We start from the raw sequence: 18,273 nt of genomic DNA, 5'->3' as shown, positions 1-18,273 counted from the left end.
GAGGAGGGTCATTAAGTTGATTAGAGGGATGGAGCACCTCTGCTGTGAGGAAAGACTGAGAGAATTGGGATTGTTCAGGCTGGAGAAAAGAAGGCTTAGGGGTGTCCTAATTGCAGCCTTCCGATACCTGAAGGAGGCCTACAAGAAAGATGGAGAGGGACTTTCTACAAGGACATGTAGTGACAGGACAAGGAGGAATGGCTTTAATCTGAAAGAGGGTAGGTTTAGATTAGATATTGAGAGAAAATTCTTTACTGTGAGGGTGGTGAGACATTGTAACAGGTTGCCTGAAGAAGTTGTGGATGCCTCATCCCTGGAAATGTTCAAGGCCAGGATAGATAAGGCCTTGAGCGACCTGGTCTGGTGGAAGGTGTCCCTGCCCACGGCAGCAGGAGTAGAACTAGATGATCTTTAAGGTCCTTTTCAACCCAGGCTATTCTATGATTCTATGAAAAGCAGATTTACCTGGTTTTTTGACAGTTTGGGGCTGAATCCTCTGACATTATACATTAAATACTGCTGCAAGTATATGATCTACTAGTCAACTCTGTAAAATAAAAAAATCTGCTCTCCCTTTTTAAAATGTTTTCCTGCTACTACTGAATCCCCTGTCAGCACTGCCTTCTCCTGTTGTTACAACAGCTGATGGCCTACTTGTTGCTAAGGCTATTATGCTCACTCTGGTTTTCCAGGTTTTAAGTTTTGGTTTTGACAAATAACAAAACTGGAGAGAGAGAACAAAAGTCTCCACCATTTTTAGGGTTTTCTGGTTAGCTTTCATCTATGTAGTCCTAAAGGGGCTGTTCCTCTGCAATTTCATTGTTCATTGCACTCCATGCAAACAGTGGCCTTGGCATGGTGCCTACCATGGAGGGCTGCAAGGCTGCTGCAGGAATGGCAGACGGAGGCACTGACAGCACCAAGGGACATGCAGACACCTGGTCTCAGACCTTGTGTGAGCAGACTGGCCGTGGCAAGGGCCACTTCCCCCACATTCCCCTCCACTAGATCAGATTGCCCAATGGGCAATCCCTTAGCTCACAGCAGGTATCCAAAGCCCTTGGTTGACTTCATGAAGACCCAAAAAGGGGCTAAACCCTTGTGCTCTTGTGGCCAAGAAGGCCAATGGTATCCTGGGATGCATTAAGAAGAGCACTGCCAGCAGGCTGAGGGAGGTGATCCTGCCCCTCTGCTCAACCCTGAAGGCCCCATCTGTGGAGAGCTGTGTCCAGTTCTGGGCTCCTCAGGACAAGACAGACATGGAGCTCCTGGAGTGGGTCCAGTGGAGGGTGACAAAGATGATTAAGGTATTGGAGCATCTCTCTTATGAGAAAAGGCTGAGAGAGGTGGGCCTGTTCAGCCTTGAGAAGAGATAGGAGAGGGGACCTCATCAATGTCTGTAAGTGGCTGAAGGGAGGGTGTCAAGAGTCTGCTCGGTGGTGCCAAGCAATAGGACAAGAGGCAACGGGAAGAACCCGATGCACAGGAAGTTCCACCTGAATACAAGGAGGAACTTCTTTACTGTGCGGGTAACAATCACTGGAACAGATTGCCCAGAAAGGCTGTGGAGTCTCCCTCACATTCAACAACCAACTCGATGCAATCCTGCTCTAGGATGACCCTGCTCGAGCAGGAGGTTGGGCCAGATGACCCGCTGGGCTCCCTTCCAACCCGACCCACCCTGTGAGTCCGTGAAACTCGAGCACCGCAAACCCCCGGGGCCGAGGCCTCGCCCACCCTTCACGGACCCCCCGCCCCTCGCGGACACGCCCCGCGCGGCGGGGGGCGGGGCGGGGCGGGGCGCGCGGCCGGATGTTGTTGTTGTTGTTCCTGCCCCGCCCCGCCCTCCCCCCGCGGAGGGTGTCGGGCGCTTCCCCGCCCGGAGCCGCCGCCGCTCCAGCCCCGCCGCGGCTTCGCCGCCCGGCCCGGCCCGGCCCCGGGGCGCCCCGCCCGCCCCCTCCCGCCCGCCTCCGCGGTCGGCTCCCGTCGCGTCGCCCCGGTTCCTCTGTCTCAGCGGACGCCCCGGCCCGGCCATGGCGGACTTTGATGAGATCTACGAGGAGGAGGAGGACGAGGAGCGGGCGCTGGAGGAGCAGCTCCTCAAGTACTCCCCCGACCCGGTGGTGGTGCGCGGCTCCGGCCATGTCACCGTGTAAGGGCCGCGCCGGGGCCTGCGTGGCCGGGGCGGGCGGTGGAGGAGGCCCGGGCGGCGGGACGGGGGCGGCCGGGGGCTCCGAGCCCGCGGGGGCAACTCGGGGCGAGTCGGGGGCAGGCGGGGGGAGCGCCAGGCCGGGACTGCTGCCCTTCCCCGGCGGCCGTGGTGCTGCGAGGGGGCTCTTCCCGGCCCTGCCGGGCAGCTGGAGCCGCCTGGGACTCGCAAGCGGGTGCAAACCTCCACCCAGGCGCTGAGGAAACAAGGCTGGCATGGGCTGTGACTGGCGGAGGAATGTGAAGTATTTGTCCAAAATGATGAGCTGTCAGGAAGTCAGGTGCCTGTGTTCCTGTGTATAACAGGTATGTGCCAGCACATGACTGGCTGGACTATTGCTTAGGGTTATTTATGTACCTCTTTCCCACTCCCGTTTAACATGTGACCGCTAATATAGCTCTGAGGGCTTTAACAAAGAAGAGGCATCAGTTAGATAGGTACATGTAAAATTATGTGAAGCTGTGATTGATATGTGTTGTTTCACTGTGTTTACCATGGGAGCAACTTTAGTTTTGATTTGTGAATGTTTGGTATCTCTGACAGTCAAGCAGCGAGTGACCAGCTCGTGTAGTACTTTTCCATAATGTAACAGATGAGGATATCTTTCCTTCAATCAGTTGAAGTGTAGTTGTTGTCAGTTATGAGGTATACTATCAGAAGCTGAAATATCAAGCTGGAAACAAGACTCAGTAGTGCAAACTTTTTCTTTTTTAGCGTTCAGTGTTCAGCAGGACTAGTCTGGGAATAGAGACATAAAAGTTGAAGGGATTGTAGTCTGTTGCTCTGAGTCCCATAAATATTGATTTTCGGATACTGACCTGCCCAGAAATCCAGGGTTAAATTTAGAGTAGTTCTGTGGCATTTTGGTACATTGCTGCTTTAATATCTGGTTGGCATGAATACTAATAGCCAGACAGGACAGTTAGCTCTCTGATTAAAAAGAGGACATAAGTCATGGATAGACTGAGAGGGATTTGGAGAGCTCAAAGAACATAGATGGGGCAGGAGGCCGAGGAGGCCCTGTGAAGGAACAGAAGCGTGAAGTCAGTGTGTTCAGCTTATGACTGTTTATTGTGAACAGAAGTTGTACCAGTGATTCACTGAAAATAAGCCAGTAGCCTTAGCCTGTTTCTGGAAAACAGAACAAAACCACAATTAGATAGTTTTCATACTCGCAAATGAAGACTATAAAGAAGTGAAACAGAGGCAAACATTGGTTTCATCTCTAATACTCAAAGGTTTAGTTGTGCAAGACAAGATGAAGGCCTGCTAGTGGAATGCTGGGGAAGCTTGTGAAGTGTTAGCTGTGACTAGTTAAGGACATTGTGGTTGAAGGATGGCTACTTCATTAATTGTTCATTAGTGGTTACTAGTTTATTACTTTAAGATCTTCCTTAAAATACTTGTTCTCTAGGTTTTGGATGAGCAATGAAATATGTACATATGCCTCCAAAATTAGGCAAATGATCTTCATATGTTTTCTTTACTGTGCCAGGTGTCAACAGTTCATTAAATAGCATCAGCCACTTTTAGCTCTGTAGAGCCTATAACTTTTTTTGTCATTGATCCAGAAACTTATTATTAACAGTTAGATCCCTGTTAGAACATTCACTTGATGGATATAAGGGATAGGTCAAGTCCTTAGGTACATGATGAATTAGTCTTGCCAGTATAAAAGCATGTATACGTTTTGAAGGTCTGACAAAAATTATCTGCAGTTAAGCAGATACTGGATTGATCTGTCCCTAGCTCTGCAGATTGAAGAGTTGCTGACTGCTTCTGCGATGTGTATATTTAAACAGAAGCCCTCTTTTCATAGTCTGTTGTTATATCCTCTCTGATCTCACATAAGAGTCATAATGTTGAGTTTGAAATATGTCAATTCCATGACTACAGATTAGCATCAGAAAGACATTTACCATTACTTGATTTCATCCAACAGAGAACGGAAGTGTGTCAGAGTATTTTCTAAGCTGAGTAGTTAAAAGCAATTAAAGGAAAGCAGGTAAATATTATCCAAATAAAACATACAAAGGCTTTGCCTTTGCGGGATGTGGGGCTTTTGGTTAGCACTAAGAGTTTTCTCCTTAAACTCACTGTTTGGAGCATGCTGCAGACAATACTAATTTTTTTTCTAACATCATTTTTTTAAACTGTTTTCACACCGGCAGAGTTGAGGTAGCTTGGTAGACAGTAGTAACATTTCATCTAATTTCTGGTAATGTGAGGTGATCTCTTCTAATGGCAAGAAACTTGAAAACTGAGGAAAATATAGATCCTTACTTACAACTGAACTGAAAGTCCAAGGTATTTCACACTTGTTTCTAAAATCATATTGTGGTAGGAAGGGAGGTACATGATGAGTTTGAAATCATGAAGACAATATTTATGTGTTTTTCAGTGATTGTTTTCCTGTTCCTTGACCAGTTGAGCCTTATATATAGCAGACTGCATTAACTGGTAATACTGAATTTCTTAGTCTCTTGCAGTGTTGGAATGATGGAGAGCTGTTGTGTTGTGCTGATGAATGCCTTTCTATGCTGTTTGTTGTTACAGCACCTTGTGTTTTGATGCAAGATAACTTTTTGTAGGGGGAACAAAACCTTGCAAAAGATATTTTCACCCAAGTCAGTTTCTTTGATGTTAAACTGCAGTTTCAACCTTACGCTGTATCAAGGACATATGAGTGAAACCAGGGCTATGTGAGAGTAATGGAGTGTGTTAAGATTTGTGGAATATGTATTTATTTTGTAAGGGTTGGGAACATGTGAACTTAAAGTTGAGAGCAATGAAAAAAATGGTTTAGTGTCTCAATAAGAGAGGACAAAGAGGAAGAGGATAGCATGTATGAGTTCTTTTGTGTGAGAAAGATCTGAACTGCAAGCTGAAAAAGGTTACAAATTGGCTGTATCCTGCACTGTAAACTTCTGTACTTTGAAGTTTCCACCTCTCACCATTTCTTTCTCCACTGTACATAAGGGCAGGAACTCATCTGAACCTTTCAAGCAGAGTCATGTTCAAGAAGCACTTTTTCAGGTCCAGGAAGGTTAAAAGAAGTACTCATGCATGAGGTGAGCATGGATCTGTTGAAGACACAATGTAGAGTGGAAAGGCATAGAGCAAGCAGAGAAGAGTGTGTGTCACTGGAGATGCAGTATTGCACATAGGAAATCTAGTGCTATAGTAGGACAGCTCTCTGAGGAAATGCATCTCCAAAATATTGATTTCCAGTGTTTGATTTTGAGACATATTTTTTCTGCTTTTTTTATCAGAGCTGTTAAGTCTTTGCGGTGAACATGTAGTAGTGTTCTGTGAGGTTTCTAATATTTTTGTTTCCAAATTGCAGCTTGCAGTCAAGAGTGACAATTCTGAGATCACGTAACTACTTACAATGTGTGGTATGGTTTGCTTTTAATGTACAGAGTCACCCTTTTTTGCTACCTGTGTATGGTGACAAACTGTAATGGAGAAAGCTCAGAATTATGTTGGTAGAGTTAGATTCAGTTTCACTGTCCCACCATGCATTCAACATTGCCACAAGCCTCAAGGAGCAACTCTTAGTCTATTTGCTTATAACTTCGACCAAGTGTAACAGCACTGGTTGGAAGTTTCTGTGCTTTACTCTGCCTCAGTGTTTGCAATTTCAGGGTTTTCCAGTAGAGGTACCTTTGCTAGGCATGGCTTTTACGATCTTCATGAATATTTGTTTGTGTTTAATGGAGCTGTCAATATTTGAGTACTTTTGGATCATACATTGACAAAACAAACCGCTTTGTTTCTGTCCTGACAAATCTTCGGCATGAAACTGAGGAGTGTTTTCCCTGCAATTACATCTTTTCATGACTTAAGGAGGCTTTCTTGTGCCTGTAACTTACTTGCTCGTGCCTCAGAGTCAAGGGCTTCCGTAGTATTCTGGGTAGAGGGACAGCTGAAATTCTGTCTCATCTCTTGGTCAGGGGCTCAGCTTCATTTTAGTTCTTGCAGCACGAGCTGCTTTAGCTGCTTCTGAATGTGTGTGGGTCCAAGGGATTTTTTTCAGACTTTGGTTTCCATTTCAATTTACTGGCAATTTTAAAAAGCTTAACTGATAGGGCATGACACTTTCTGACATTTACATAACTTTTGCCTCAGCACTTAGTTTCACTCAGCAGTTTGGGGAAAGGGTCAATGTTCCTCCTGTGTTGGAGTAGTCAACAGGATTTTCAATGGTAGAGCTATGTTTCCAGTAAGTATAAGTTTTCTTTGTTCTGTGTCGAAGTGGTAATGCTTGGTCGCCATATGTTTCTCTGGTCAACAATTTTCATTTGTTATTCCACCAGTTTTGAGAGATTTATAGAAGTTGCAGAGCTGAGAGATAACTTATGTGTAAATAAGGTCTCTGGAAAAATCGTATTGTGGCCTTTCAATATACAAAGGAGGCTTATAAGAAAGATGGAGAGAGACTTTACCATGTCCTATAATGACAGGACAATGGGCAATGATCTTAAACAGAAAAAGCATAGATTTAGCTTGTATATAAAAAAGACACTTTCTGTGACGAGTGATGAAACACTGGAATGGGTTGCTCAGAGAAGCTGTAGATGCACCATCATTGCAGGTATTTAAAGTTCAGTTGGATGCAGCTTTGAGGAATCTGATCTAATGACAGAAAGGTTGGAATAGATGACCTTTGATCCCTTTCAACACAATCATGCTACGTTTCTACAGCTGGACTGCCAATATTCAAGTCTTGAGCAGTTTAGTTTCTGATTTGTGTTGTTTGTAGTATCTGATAGTAAGACTGCTCTGGTTTATAGTCAGAGGCTTGTTAATTACAACTTATATTTTCCACTGACTGCTGTTTACCAAATGACTAGCCAGTCATACAGTTTTATTCATGACTTTTAATCTGTATCGTTCCTATTAGAAGTTATAGCCCAGTCCAGATGCCAGAAAACATTCAGATTTTCTTTGAGGTTCATCCATTCATGAATCAACCAGGCAACTATAAGGTAGAAAACATTTTTTAGTTAGAAAAGCTGAAACTCTTCTATCTTTAGATCTTGTGAAACCCAGAAGATTCAATAACTCTAGCTCATTTCAAACTGCTTCCTAGCTTTACATTCATAGTTAGTATGTTTCTTTAAAGTTAGTTATCATTTAACCCAGGTTTTGTTACACAGTATTTTGTGTTTTGAAACTTACTATGTATTTCTTTTCTGAAAAACAAGCTGGTGTTGATTTGATTTTTTAAGCTTAGAACAGTTATTTAGCACTGGATGAGCTTTTCTTCAAGATGCATCTCTGTTGGTGCAGGAGGGAGGTGATTAAAATTGTGCCCTTAACTTACTTCCCCTTTCCCCATAAGTACTTAATTTTCCTCACTTTCCACTATTGCTTATATGTTTCGCTGAGTTTGGGGAAGAGTCAACAGTATCAAGAGAACTATGAGAAGAGACTCTAGGCAAGATGGATTTCAGTCTGTGTACAGTGGTGTGCTTTTGTCTGTTAGGATAATTTTAGGAATTTTAATAATGAGTATTACTTCCCTGAAATGAATGCTGTTGCTGATACAGACACTGAAAGTATAATGAGGTGCTTGTAATTTGTGGCATGGATTAGGGTTATTTATAATTTTGGTACAATCTTAACTTTGTTTTTGCAGGTTTGGACTAAGCAACAAATTTGAAGCAGAATTTCCTTCATCTTTAACTGGAAAGGTGAGTATCTTTGAATGGGAGCTTGAAATTGGAGTTCAGATTTTATTACAAAAACAGATGTTCCAAGTATAGACCGCTATAAAAGTAATAAATTTAACTGCTGGAGTACTAGTTTGTTTTTTGTTCTTTTTTTTTCATTGTAGGTTGCACCTGAAGAATTTAAAGCCAGCATCAGTAGAGTTAATAGTTGTCTTAAGAAGAATCTTCCAGTTAATGTACGATGGCTACTATGTGGATGCCTTTGCTGCTGCTGCACTTTAGGTTGTAGTATGTGGCCAGTTATCTGCCTCAGTAAAAGAGTAAGTTGAATTATTCATATAATTTTTGATAGTTACAATTGTACTGGCTTTATTCTCATTTTGATTTACTTTTTTTTTTCTTCCTCCACCATTAAAAGCTTTGTGCTAGAATTTACTTAAATCAATTTTGTTTCATACATTTTGATATCAGTTGTCTACCATACTGGTTAAAGTTACAAAAGATACCAGTTAGGACTTTGAGCTTATAACTCAATGAGAAGTAGTATAGCTGAATATCTCTCCTAGAACTATCTACTGTACAGTTCTTATTGTTATTGAACTAACATTCAACATGTTTTTAATAGCTGCATCTTCTCTGTGATGCACTGAGTTTATCAGAATTTGGCAGTGATTGAGTGACAAGTTGCTTTTGAGGAGCTTCTTATTACACTGTGGCCCAAGTAACCATATATTTTTGTTAAAAAAGGCTGTTTTTTAAAAGGATAATTGATGTTTCTTTTTGGATTTTCCTTCCAAGTTGTAGATGAGTAAGATTCTTTTTTTTTACATTAAGAACTTGAAACTAGCCTTTTGTCTGTGTACACTTGGCACTTAGTGTATTGCTCATAACAGAAGCTCATTACTTGTGCCTGGTTTTCACTTCCTTTCCCTCAGTGCAGTTAAGTAGGCTACCTTCCCACCTCTTCTGTTTTTGTGTGTGTAAAAATTGTCTTTGACTAGTTCTATTTCACTACTTTACGAGAAGTCTCTGTGCCTCCTCATCGTTTCCTCACTATTTAGTTCATCTTTCCATTTCATGGCAAGGTTTGTGTATATTCTCTCATGTCTAATACTTCTTAATGCTGCAACTTTTGTACAGTTCAGTACACTGAACATCATCATGTTTTTCTCTATAGAAGTCCTCATTTTATAGGGTCAATAAATGAAGGCATTCTAAAAAGTGTAGGGTGAACAGTAATTATAATAAAACCTTTGTATTTTTATATCCTCTAACTTTCTGTGTTAAGATCTTAATGCTTAGTCTGTTTAAGAGATTACTTAAGTCTAGTTTTAACTGTATGCAGAATAAAGTAGAAAAGCCTTCTGGTAATGTTGGTGTCTGTGGGGAAAAATCACAAAAATAACCAAAATAAAAATATTGGTGTCAGTGGAAATTATACCAAACATGAGGTTTTCTGTCTTCAAGCTGTAACAAACTAGTAAGTCTCCTGTAGCATGATTGTATATCCATAGCCCAAAAGTCTGCTAGAATAAATTAGAATCTCGTGATTGCTTCAACAGGTTAGTTGGTGACTTAACTAGCTCGCATAGAAGACTACCTTTACCATTCTAGGTCTAGTTCTGTTCATTACAAACACAAGGGAAGCTTGCATTGCTACTGTCCATGCTTAACTTCTAAATGAAGATGCTTCTGATGCTTTGTAGTTTGACCCATTTTTCTCATATAATGGGTTGTAGCAGGAAATGATAACAGGATGTAACCTGGTAGGGGCCGATGTTGCAAACTCTAATCTATTATTAGAATAGATTCACAAGTAAACAACTTTTTATACACTGTTAAACAGAGTCAGAAAAAATACAAGGGCTTCTAGCATCTGGGGTCAGAAAAGAGCATTTGAAGCTGAGGAGAGAGGTTCTGTGTGGGAACTTTGTGAAGCAACAGTTAGAGAAGTTCTGTTGAAGTTTTCATGGACGGTAAACTCCTTCCAAAAGGATTCATCTGAAAAAAAACCCCAGCCATGTATGCTTTGTTCAGAGGAGTTTGGAAAGAGGGTAGTGGTGTCATTGTTGCTGTAATATACAGAGACTGGATAAAAACAGAAGTGTCTTGAAAAAAGAATGAACAGCAGGCGCATGGACACAGACTTGGGGCTGAAGTTCTGTGAGTCATCCCAGAGGTCTGGCCTAGATTGTCCGTAAATGTTGCATTGTTCCTGTTAAAGCAGGTACCAGAAGACATTTAAGGACCTTTGCACCTTTTTCTGCAGTTGGATGTCCAGCATTAGTGTAATTGATCTTTGGACTCAGCTGTCCAGACACTGTAGATGGCACAATGGCACTAGACACTGATGACACTCAATGCCTGTGCTCAGGCAGTTTGATTATTCCTCCAGAGTAAGTCATTTAAGTCAATCTGGAGATTTCTGATCAGCATCATTTGTCCATATCAGCAGTTCAGAAAATGGATGTGTGCTTAGAGAGAACTCAGAACTTGGTGTCTGTTGGGCATCTAGAAGGTTAAATATATAGACAAATTAATTAGCTTGTGTTCTTAAAGACAAAATGAAAGGGAAAAGAGTGCTTTCCCAAGCTCTTAACTCTGAACTCTTAATCCTGGAAATGGGTGGGAAAGAATATTTTTTTCTGGTAGAGAAGGTAAGGAGAAAAGCTGTGGAATATATCTGAAGGACATATTTGGAAATTCTGCTGTAACCAACAAGCAGAAGAATTTTTAATTGTTCTAGTCAGGGCTACTTCTGTCAGAAAAACAGTGGAAAGTTACTACCACCTGAGTTGCTTGTACAGGTATGGGTGGATTCAACTTTGTCTTGGTAGATAGACCCAGAGCAGGAAAATACCAACTGATATAAATCCTTTAAAGCCCTCTTACGTGGAATTACAGGTTTTGTACCCTTTAAGATCTCAGTACTGAATTACATCCACAAGCTTGTAAGATTTTTCTTTTATGCAGGACTTTCCATCAGTTTGTTGAAGTGCTGTGACAAGTGCAGGAAACTAATGATATGTATTTTCCTAGAAGTGGGGAAAATGAAATTGCATTACCTGGAGCTGCTCAGCAAATTGACAGCAGTTGTAAATACTACCTCGTTCATCTATGTTCCAATCTTCTATTTGCTCAGTGGATTCCAGTAGAACTGTAACTTCATATTCTTCCACTAAAAAAAGTAAACTCATAGACTATTTTGATTTGCTGCTAATGACACAGTTTTGCTGATACATAAGACTAATGTACTCAATATGAAGTACTCACTAACATTTGAACTCTTGAAATGCTCATGTCTGACCTGAGCTGTGTCTTAGAAAAGGGTTGTGTTGATCAAATGATCTTTCATGCTTTGACTTCCTTTTGCTGGCCAGACTCAACCATAGGTATAGTCACAACAGCCAGGATTCACTTTTTGAGGAAACATGTTCTTGTTTCTTCCCTTTAACTTTTAGATACAGTGAATTATTTCCCACTAGTGCTCATATTGTAAACCAAGTATAACAAATGATCAATAAATAAAGTGTTACTTATTTTGCAGTACCTACACTTGTCCAAAAAGTGTTACCCAGAGAGCTTTCATAATTCAGTCCTGTCCTAAGTGATTCCTAATGAAAGGCCAGTTACTTGGAACTGATCTGTGTAATATCCTTTGCTACAGTGATCACAAAAAACTCCCAAGACAGTACAATTAGAGTTTGATTTCTGAAAGCAGGATGGGAGTGTTCCTGTCCTGAAATTCATGTAGATCATGTCTTAATTGCACAATAAAAATGTATAAGCCTTCATCTTTGCGCTTTTCTACTGAAATAGAAGACTAACAAATTTGTTCTGTTAAATTACATATGCAGTGAGCTAGCAAGTGGGAGTGTTTCTCAAGGATTTTATTAAATGAAACAACTGTACAATTGCTTACTTTTAATATAGAAGAGTAATTTTTCTCAGAATGACCAATTAAGAAATGTCTGGTTTAAAGAGTCTGAATCTATCTACCATACTCTTAAATTCCTGTGGTACTTTGTAAAAAAAGCAGCTTCAGAGTGCGTGAAGTTACAATAATTCTCTTAGTCTTTCTCTGAATTCTGTATTTTTACTGCCTTTCATTGACTTTTTAGATTCTAACGTGGGAATGTTATCACAAATTTAGATAAGATTTTTGAGGTTACAGACAGTTATTGAAAGTTTGTGTATAGTTGGAATACATGCTTATTTTTGTGCAGTGAAAAATAAGGTAACGGTGTTTCTCCTTAAATCATCAGGTGCTTCAAACTAGGAATTTGTTAAGTCACAGACATTTGTAAGCTTAATTGTTAATTATATCACTTTAATGCATTTCCATGCAATGAAAACCTTCCCTTCACTGAATTTTTCTTTTCAGTGCTTTGTTCAGTGCTAGTTTTGTAAGTCTTTGTAGAGTGTTGTTTCCTTTCTTCATTTGCATTGAGGTATTTGAGAAAAAACCTGCTACTCTTCACCAGTAAAATAAGTGTTTTATTTGATTCAATATCTTGTTGCCTCTCTCCTTTATGTGGTCTTGATTCGATTTTAATGAATAAAAGCTGCAAGAAAGTTGCAGGAAGTAGTCCCTCATTTGCAGATCTACATCATCAATGATCTTCAGCAGTTTTACTCATAGATTGCACCATAGTTTCTGGGACAAGTTCCAGACTGTACAAATGAACATTAAATCTTTTAAGTTATTGTTCTTTAAGTAAAAAGAGTGTGAATTATAATTCAAAAAGGGCTGCAGACTGAGGTGCCCATTTGAAGCCACTTTTCAAATGAATTGGCATTCATTTTCAGTATTAACTAAATGCTGTAGTTCCTGATGTGTAAATAGGATATATAATTTCAACAGAAACAGTAACAATGAAAGCTATGGTAGAATTGCAATACTGCTAGATTTTTAAAAGCTGGTATTGTACAAGTAAATTGCATGTTTCAAAAGCTTTATGGACAATCTCTTAAAATGAATAGAATTAGATATTTAATAGTGATCTGTATTAATACTTTCAAGAACTGCTTGTTTGTTTGTGAATTCACACAAAGCTGATGAATGCTGCTTAAGCCTCATCATTAGTTGTCACTTAGCAGTTCACATCTTCAGAGTGCTGTGTAAACATAAGCTAATTACAATGTCCCAAGTATTGATTAAGTTAAATATGTGGTGGAGGAGCTGGAATGAATTTTCTTAAATACAGTAGTCTTGCTTGTCAATGGATGATACTGATGTTAAAATATATTAGCTCCGTTTATTGAAGCTATGAATACATTACATTTATTTTCAAAACTGAAGAAAATGTATATTTTTCTCTTATGCTTATCTGCCAGGGACTTTACATTGGAAATACTCTTAATAGCCTAATGCTTTTCCAAGGAGTTCCACAAGGCAATTGCATTAGACAGAAGGTACCTTGCTTTTGAAGTCTCTGTTATGACAATTTACATTATAATACAGTTTGGAAGAACCTTTAAAATTGTAATATATTATGTTTATCTTAACCAGAGCTTATGTCATCTCTATGTTGGCTCTAGTCAACTTATTAAAACTTTTTTAAAAGTAAGACTTGTATGTATCAAATATGCATTCTTTACCATTGTCTTCAAATGTATTCAAAGGTCCTTTTTTATTTATTTACTAACTATGAAATGAAAACTTTAAAAGAATCAGAAGATTCAGACCTGGTATATTTTGCTTTAAAAATTGTTCACTATAATTTTGATCAGAAGAATCACCAAGTCCTCCACATACTAAACTGCAAGTGACAAAGCTTGTAGAACAATCTAAAAGTGAAATCATCATGTGTATAGCTATGTGGTAATTTTTTTTTCTGTATCTGAAATCAGATGTTCCTTCAAAGCACCTTGCAAAAGATCATCAGGTTTTCATGTGCTTTCCTAAAGGGTATAGTAGTGAGTTGGTGCATAATGAGATGTGGGAGCAGCTAGTTCTACCATGTCTTTTAATTTGCAGACCTGCTTGGTGGAGGACAGGGCATTAAGATTGGCATGAAGAACACAAACAAATATATCACAAAATACTAGTTTGTTTCTTTATAGGTCAAAAATGCAACCTTTAGTAATTAAAGAATATGTATTCTGAAGTTAAATTTGTAATTTGATTTGTTCTTAGTAATGGGTTTTGTATAAATCCTAAATGTAGTGTATCTCTGGTATCTGTAGCGAATATTTTAAATGTTATTTAAAATCTATTTGCATTTGTAATCAGAATTCCATCTCTGAACATTTTAATATTAATCAAAATAATGCAGGTGAAATTAACATTTCCGTGTTGTAACCCCTTTAACATTGTGATGGCTGAGGTATATAAAGGGATCGTGCAGTGGTTTGGGTTTAATATTGCTTTTTATATTGCTCTTCTTGTCCAACGTGACGTGTTTTTGAAAATACAGACATGAGCTAGCTGAAATTTGCATGGAGCTATTTTGAAAGAGCATGCTAAGAATGGTCTAGTTAGTTGTTAGATTTGGAAATCAGTTTAGGAAGGAACGTTTTTAGGATTCTATGTTAAGCAACATATAGGTAATGCAAAGTGGGTAGCATATGCAAACACCGTTGAGGAAAAAATTAGAAGGCAAAATTACCTGCAATCTATATGATAAAATTAAAATAAGTAGAAAGCACTTACTGAACAATAGCTTGTTAGACTATGGTACTGTAAAACAAACATAAAAGTGAATGGAGTTCTGGCAAATGAGAGGTAGTGACACACTTGTGTGCCTCTTCTCTTGACTTTTCTCCCAGTAGTCTAGGTCTGGAAAGTATTCACTTTTCCACTTCACTAAACAAATCAGAGTAAAACATTATTTTCTGCCTAAGTGTAGCATTCTCAGTAACTCAAGCACTATATATAAAGAAAATAACTTGTTATTTAACAAAAAAATAGTAGTTCAAGAAACATTACTACTGACAAAATGGTTGGGAGGGTGAGGAGGGCAGTTCTACAAAAGAGAAGATGAAAGGAATTAATAAATATTCTTCTGCCATACCAAACATACATGTAAAGTGACCAGGTACTTCTAATTTTTTAGCTCATAAAAATAAGTTTTGCTGAATTTTGGAAAAAATTGGTGAATTTGGAACAATAATGATAATGGAAGATATTTTTTTAAGTAGCCAGATTTTTTTCTAAATTGGTTAAGTAGCTGCAGATCAACTTGGGATTCTGTATTTTTCTGAAATCAGTCCTAGATGGACAAAGCACTGTAGAGGCTGTCCCTTTCAGAGGGATCATTCTCTTCAGCATACACACTAGTGAAGTGTTGGATTTTACAGGGTCTTCTATGGAGTTATTTTGTTAAGTTGTGCTGCCTTTCAGTCTTTCTGGCCATGTAACTTCTGTTCTGTTCTTGGCCCCTTAGATACTCATAACAGCAGGAGTCAAAGGAATGTTCCTAGGAACTGGTGCTTTATAATTTGTACTTTTAGGGAGGCCCCTGGCAGGCTCTGGTTCTGTATTGTGTAACAATTCATAGGCATTACCAGAATGCTCTAGGCACTACGAGTGGTTCGGAGGTTATGAAAACTTACTGATATAGATGTAAGCTGTTCCCTGCCAGCTGGCTTGAAGTGAATGAGAATATTTCTGGGCACAGTTTCATTTCTTAATAGAGATGTAACCTGAGATCCTTTAGTTTCTCCACCTACACTGGTCTTGAACTGTGTTCCATAGCATACTGCTGGATATTTTGGAAATAAATGACGGGGACTGAAGTTAACATCTCTGTAACCTTAAAAGAGAAGATGGAGGTGAAATTTTCATTAATGTTCAGTTTAAAATTTCTCACAGAGAATGACATCAGATGACTTATTTAATGGAGATTTGATCCTATTTTCATACATTTTATATGTTCATTTTCTGTGGCCTTTTCTGCGAGAGTGTCCTCCAGCAGGAGGTGGATGCTTTAGATCATCATGACCATATTTGAATAATTTGTTTGGAAGAATTGGAGCTTCATGGTTTTTGTTTTTGTTTTCTTGTAATGACAGAGTCAGAGTTAGAATTTAATCCTAGAATAAAGGAGTTACCAATCTTAATTTACTAGTCCAAGTAACAATATTAATTACAGTCCTGGTGTTTCATGGATCAGTTCAACATTTGTCTGCCTGTGAAATGTTTTTCCACATCTCAATTAGGCCTTCTTGAGGAAAGTGTGTTAATTTTGCCAAGGTCAAGACTATTTCTTCCACAAGGCTTCTCCATAGCATGAAGTTTTCACAATGATCAGCTCTAGTCATTGTCATCTCATTACAGAAAGTAGCTAGCAACACTTACTTGGTGACTTAGCTCTTACTGGACAGCTAAAATATCAAGTTAGCATCTTGAGTCTTTTGGGCTTTCTACAGTTGAGAGGAAATTTATATAAGACTTGTAATCATCTTCTAGGAACTTCCCTTGATAATTTGTCTCTGCTATGTTCTTCTGTTTGCAGACTAAGATGACTTTGAAAAATACTCATCTAGTATCTGTCAGTACATTGCTGATAATTAAATATCCTCTCCATTTTACTCCTGGATAATACACGTGGGGTGTATGTTTCTGTACACCTTCTCCATTCTCCACATATTTCATGGCTTTACTGCTTTCTTAAACAGTCTAGGAATCTGAGAATCAAGGCAACCAGTCACTAAGGAATTGTCTTTGGCTTAGATGTTAAAAAAATACTACATGTCAAATAAAGCTGACCTGCTCTTTATACCAGCAAACAATGTGGAAGAGACCTTTTGGTCTGTTTTGGTTCATTACGCTTTAAATTCATCTTTCTATGATGTACCAACCCAGGGTTGAGACACGTAAAATTTAGGTCAGTTTATGGATTGAGTGCGAGACAATATTCTCAGGGCTGTCTTTCAGAATGGGGAGTTTCATGAGGTCAGTTTGATGTTGTCAGTTCTCCTGCTCCAGAATTCTGCGATTATGTTTCTCTTTGCCTGATCAGTAACTGTGATCTGTGCTTTAGGTGGGATTTGCTTTCTGCACAGAATAATCTATAGGTAAGGCAAGATGCAGCAGTAGTAATCTTGTTAGACAAGGCAGTTATTTCAAGATCCTACAAAAAGCACTACTATTATATTTTTTTCGAGATATTCTTCAGTCTGTTTAGTATAGGTTCCACTCGCTTTCTTGCACAGATGTTGCAGTGGCATCTGGGATGAGCACCCTTACAGTAGTCTAAAATAAGAAGTATCCTAGTTACTAATAGGAGAGATGATGCAAGATCTACATGTTCACCTATGTAGTTGTTCAGAACACCTTTTCAAAGTACTGTGTGTGCTGAAGCAGGTATTCCAGCATGTCAGTACCTGAAATCAACTTGGGTTTCCCCTTTGTCCTTTTCGCCCTTCACAAATAGAGAATTCCTCAGTGAGATGGGAATCTTACCAATTTACAGTTCATAAGGGGTTTCCTTGTGAGAGTGTTCAAGATGAGGACTTGATTAGCACAGATGTATGTAATTCAGTTATGTGTGTTCTGAGTACAGCTTTGGAATTTCTGTGGTACCAATATGGGCCTCAAAATTGGCCTGGGGGATATTCTGGCATGGTGAAAGTGACCACACAGTTCTGTGACTCAGTTGACTTCTAACTTTCTATTTCATTGTTTGTGCTGATAACTAAATTACTTGGGTATAAATTTTGTAGTCAGAATGAATAGAAATTCCCACTTCTGTCGTTTCTCTCTTTAAATGAGTGGAGATAGTATAGTTCAGACCTCTGATAGGATCCTTTGACTTTTTTCTGGTCATTCTTTCAATACAAATTCCACCCATGTGACAATCAACAAAAGTCTGCTTGAAATGGTCTCTTTGTATTTTGAAATTTGAGCATGAAGTGTATTTGTTCAGGGCAATATTCAAAATTAATAATATTTGATTGTGGTGAAGTTTTGTATGAAGGAATTTGAAAATCTCTTGCTACTTGTTGGACTCGTTGTGCAACATTTACATGTGTTTTCAGATGAGAAGTCAAAGATCGAATGCATGTAGCAGGAGATTCTTCGGTTTTTCTTAGACAACTATGATTAAAATTGTTAGATCATGTAGTTACTATCCATGTTGTTTCCCCACTTAATAAAGACAAAGGGAGGTACTCAGATCAGCAACGTTTTGGGAGTCAAGATCCTTTTGTTTAATATTGTACCAATCATTTACTGATTTGCAGAAGAAGTCGAGGGGGCTTTGGCCCGTTCACTAGTTTAGTGTTGTGTGTGTGTTCCAGGTCATGTACTGCAAGAGGGGTCTCTGTTGCTGCACAGCCTTCCCGTCCAGATCGTAGCTACATCTGGAATTGTAAGCTAACTGCATTAAACACTTGCAAACACGTAACAGAAAGGTCTTGCAGTTGGTGATACATTCAATA

The 18,273-nt window shown here is 39.3% G+C and overlaps 1 protein-coding gene across 1 annotated transcript in view; it reads left to right on the top strand.

The window, feature by feature from the left end:
- Positions 1 to 1,878: 1,878 nt before the first annotated feature.
- The window catches only part of CHIC2 (cysteine rich hydrophobic domain 2), a 29,939-nt gene continuing 13,544 nt past the window's right edge, over positions 1,879 to 18,273 (top strand). The window contains exons 1-3 of the mRNA XM_051790394.1: positions 1,879 to 2,152; positions 7,854 to 7,908; positions 8,052 to 8,207. Coding sequence (XP_051646354.1) covers positions 2,034 to 2,152; positions 7,854 to 7,908; positions 8,052 to 8,207 — 330 coding nt within the window. The 5' untranslated portion in view covers positions 1,879 to 2,033. The remainder of the gene's footprint in view (positions 2,153 to 7,853; positions 7,909 to 8,051; positions 8,208 to 18,273) is intronic.

Source organism: Manacus candei, unplaced genomic scaffold (assembly GCF_025592945.1).
Source record: "Manacus candei isolate 608988 ecotype Guabito, Panama unplaced genomic scaffold, ASM2559294v1 h1tg000028l, whole genome shotgun sequence".
In the NCBI taxonomy this organism is placed as follows: domain Eukaryota; kingdom Metazoa; phylum Chordata; class Aves; order Passeriformes; family Pipridae; genus Manacus; species Manacus candei.
The sequence above is the reverse complement of the archived record's forward strand: the minus strand, read 5'-3'. Positions and strand labels throughout refer to the sequence as shown.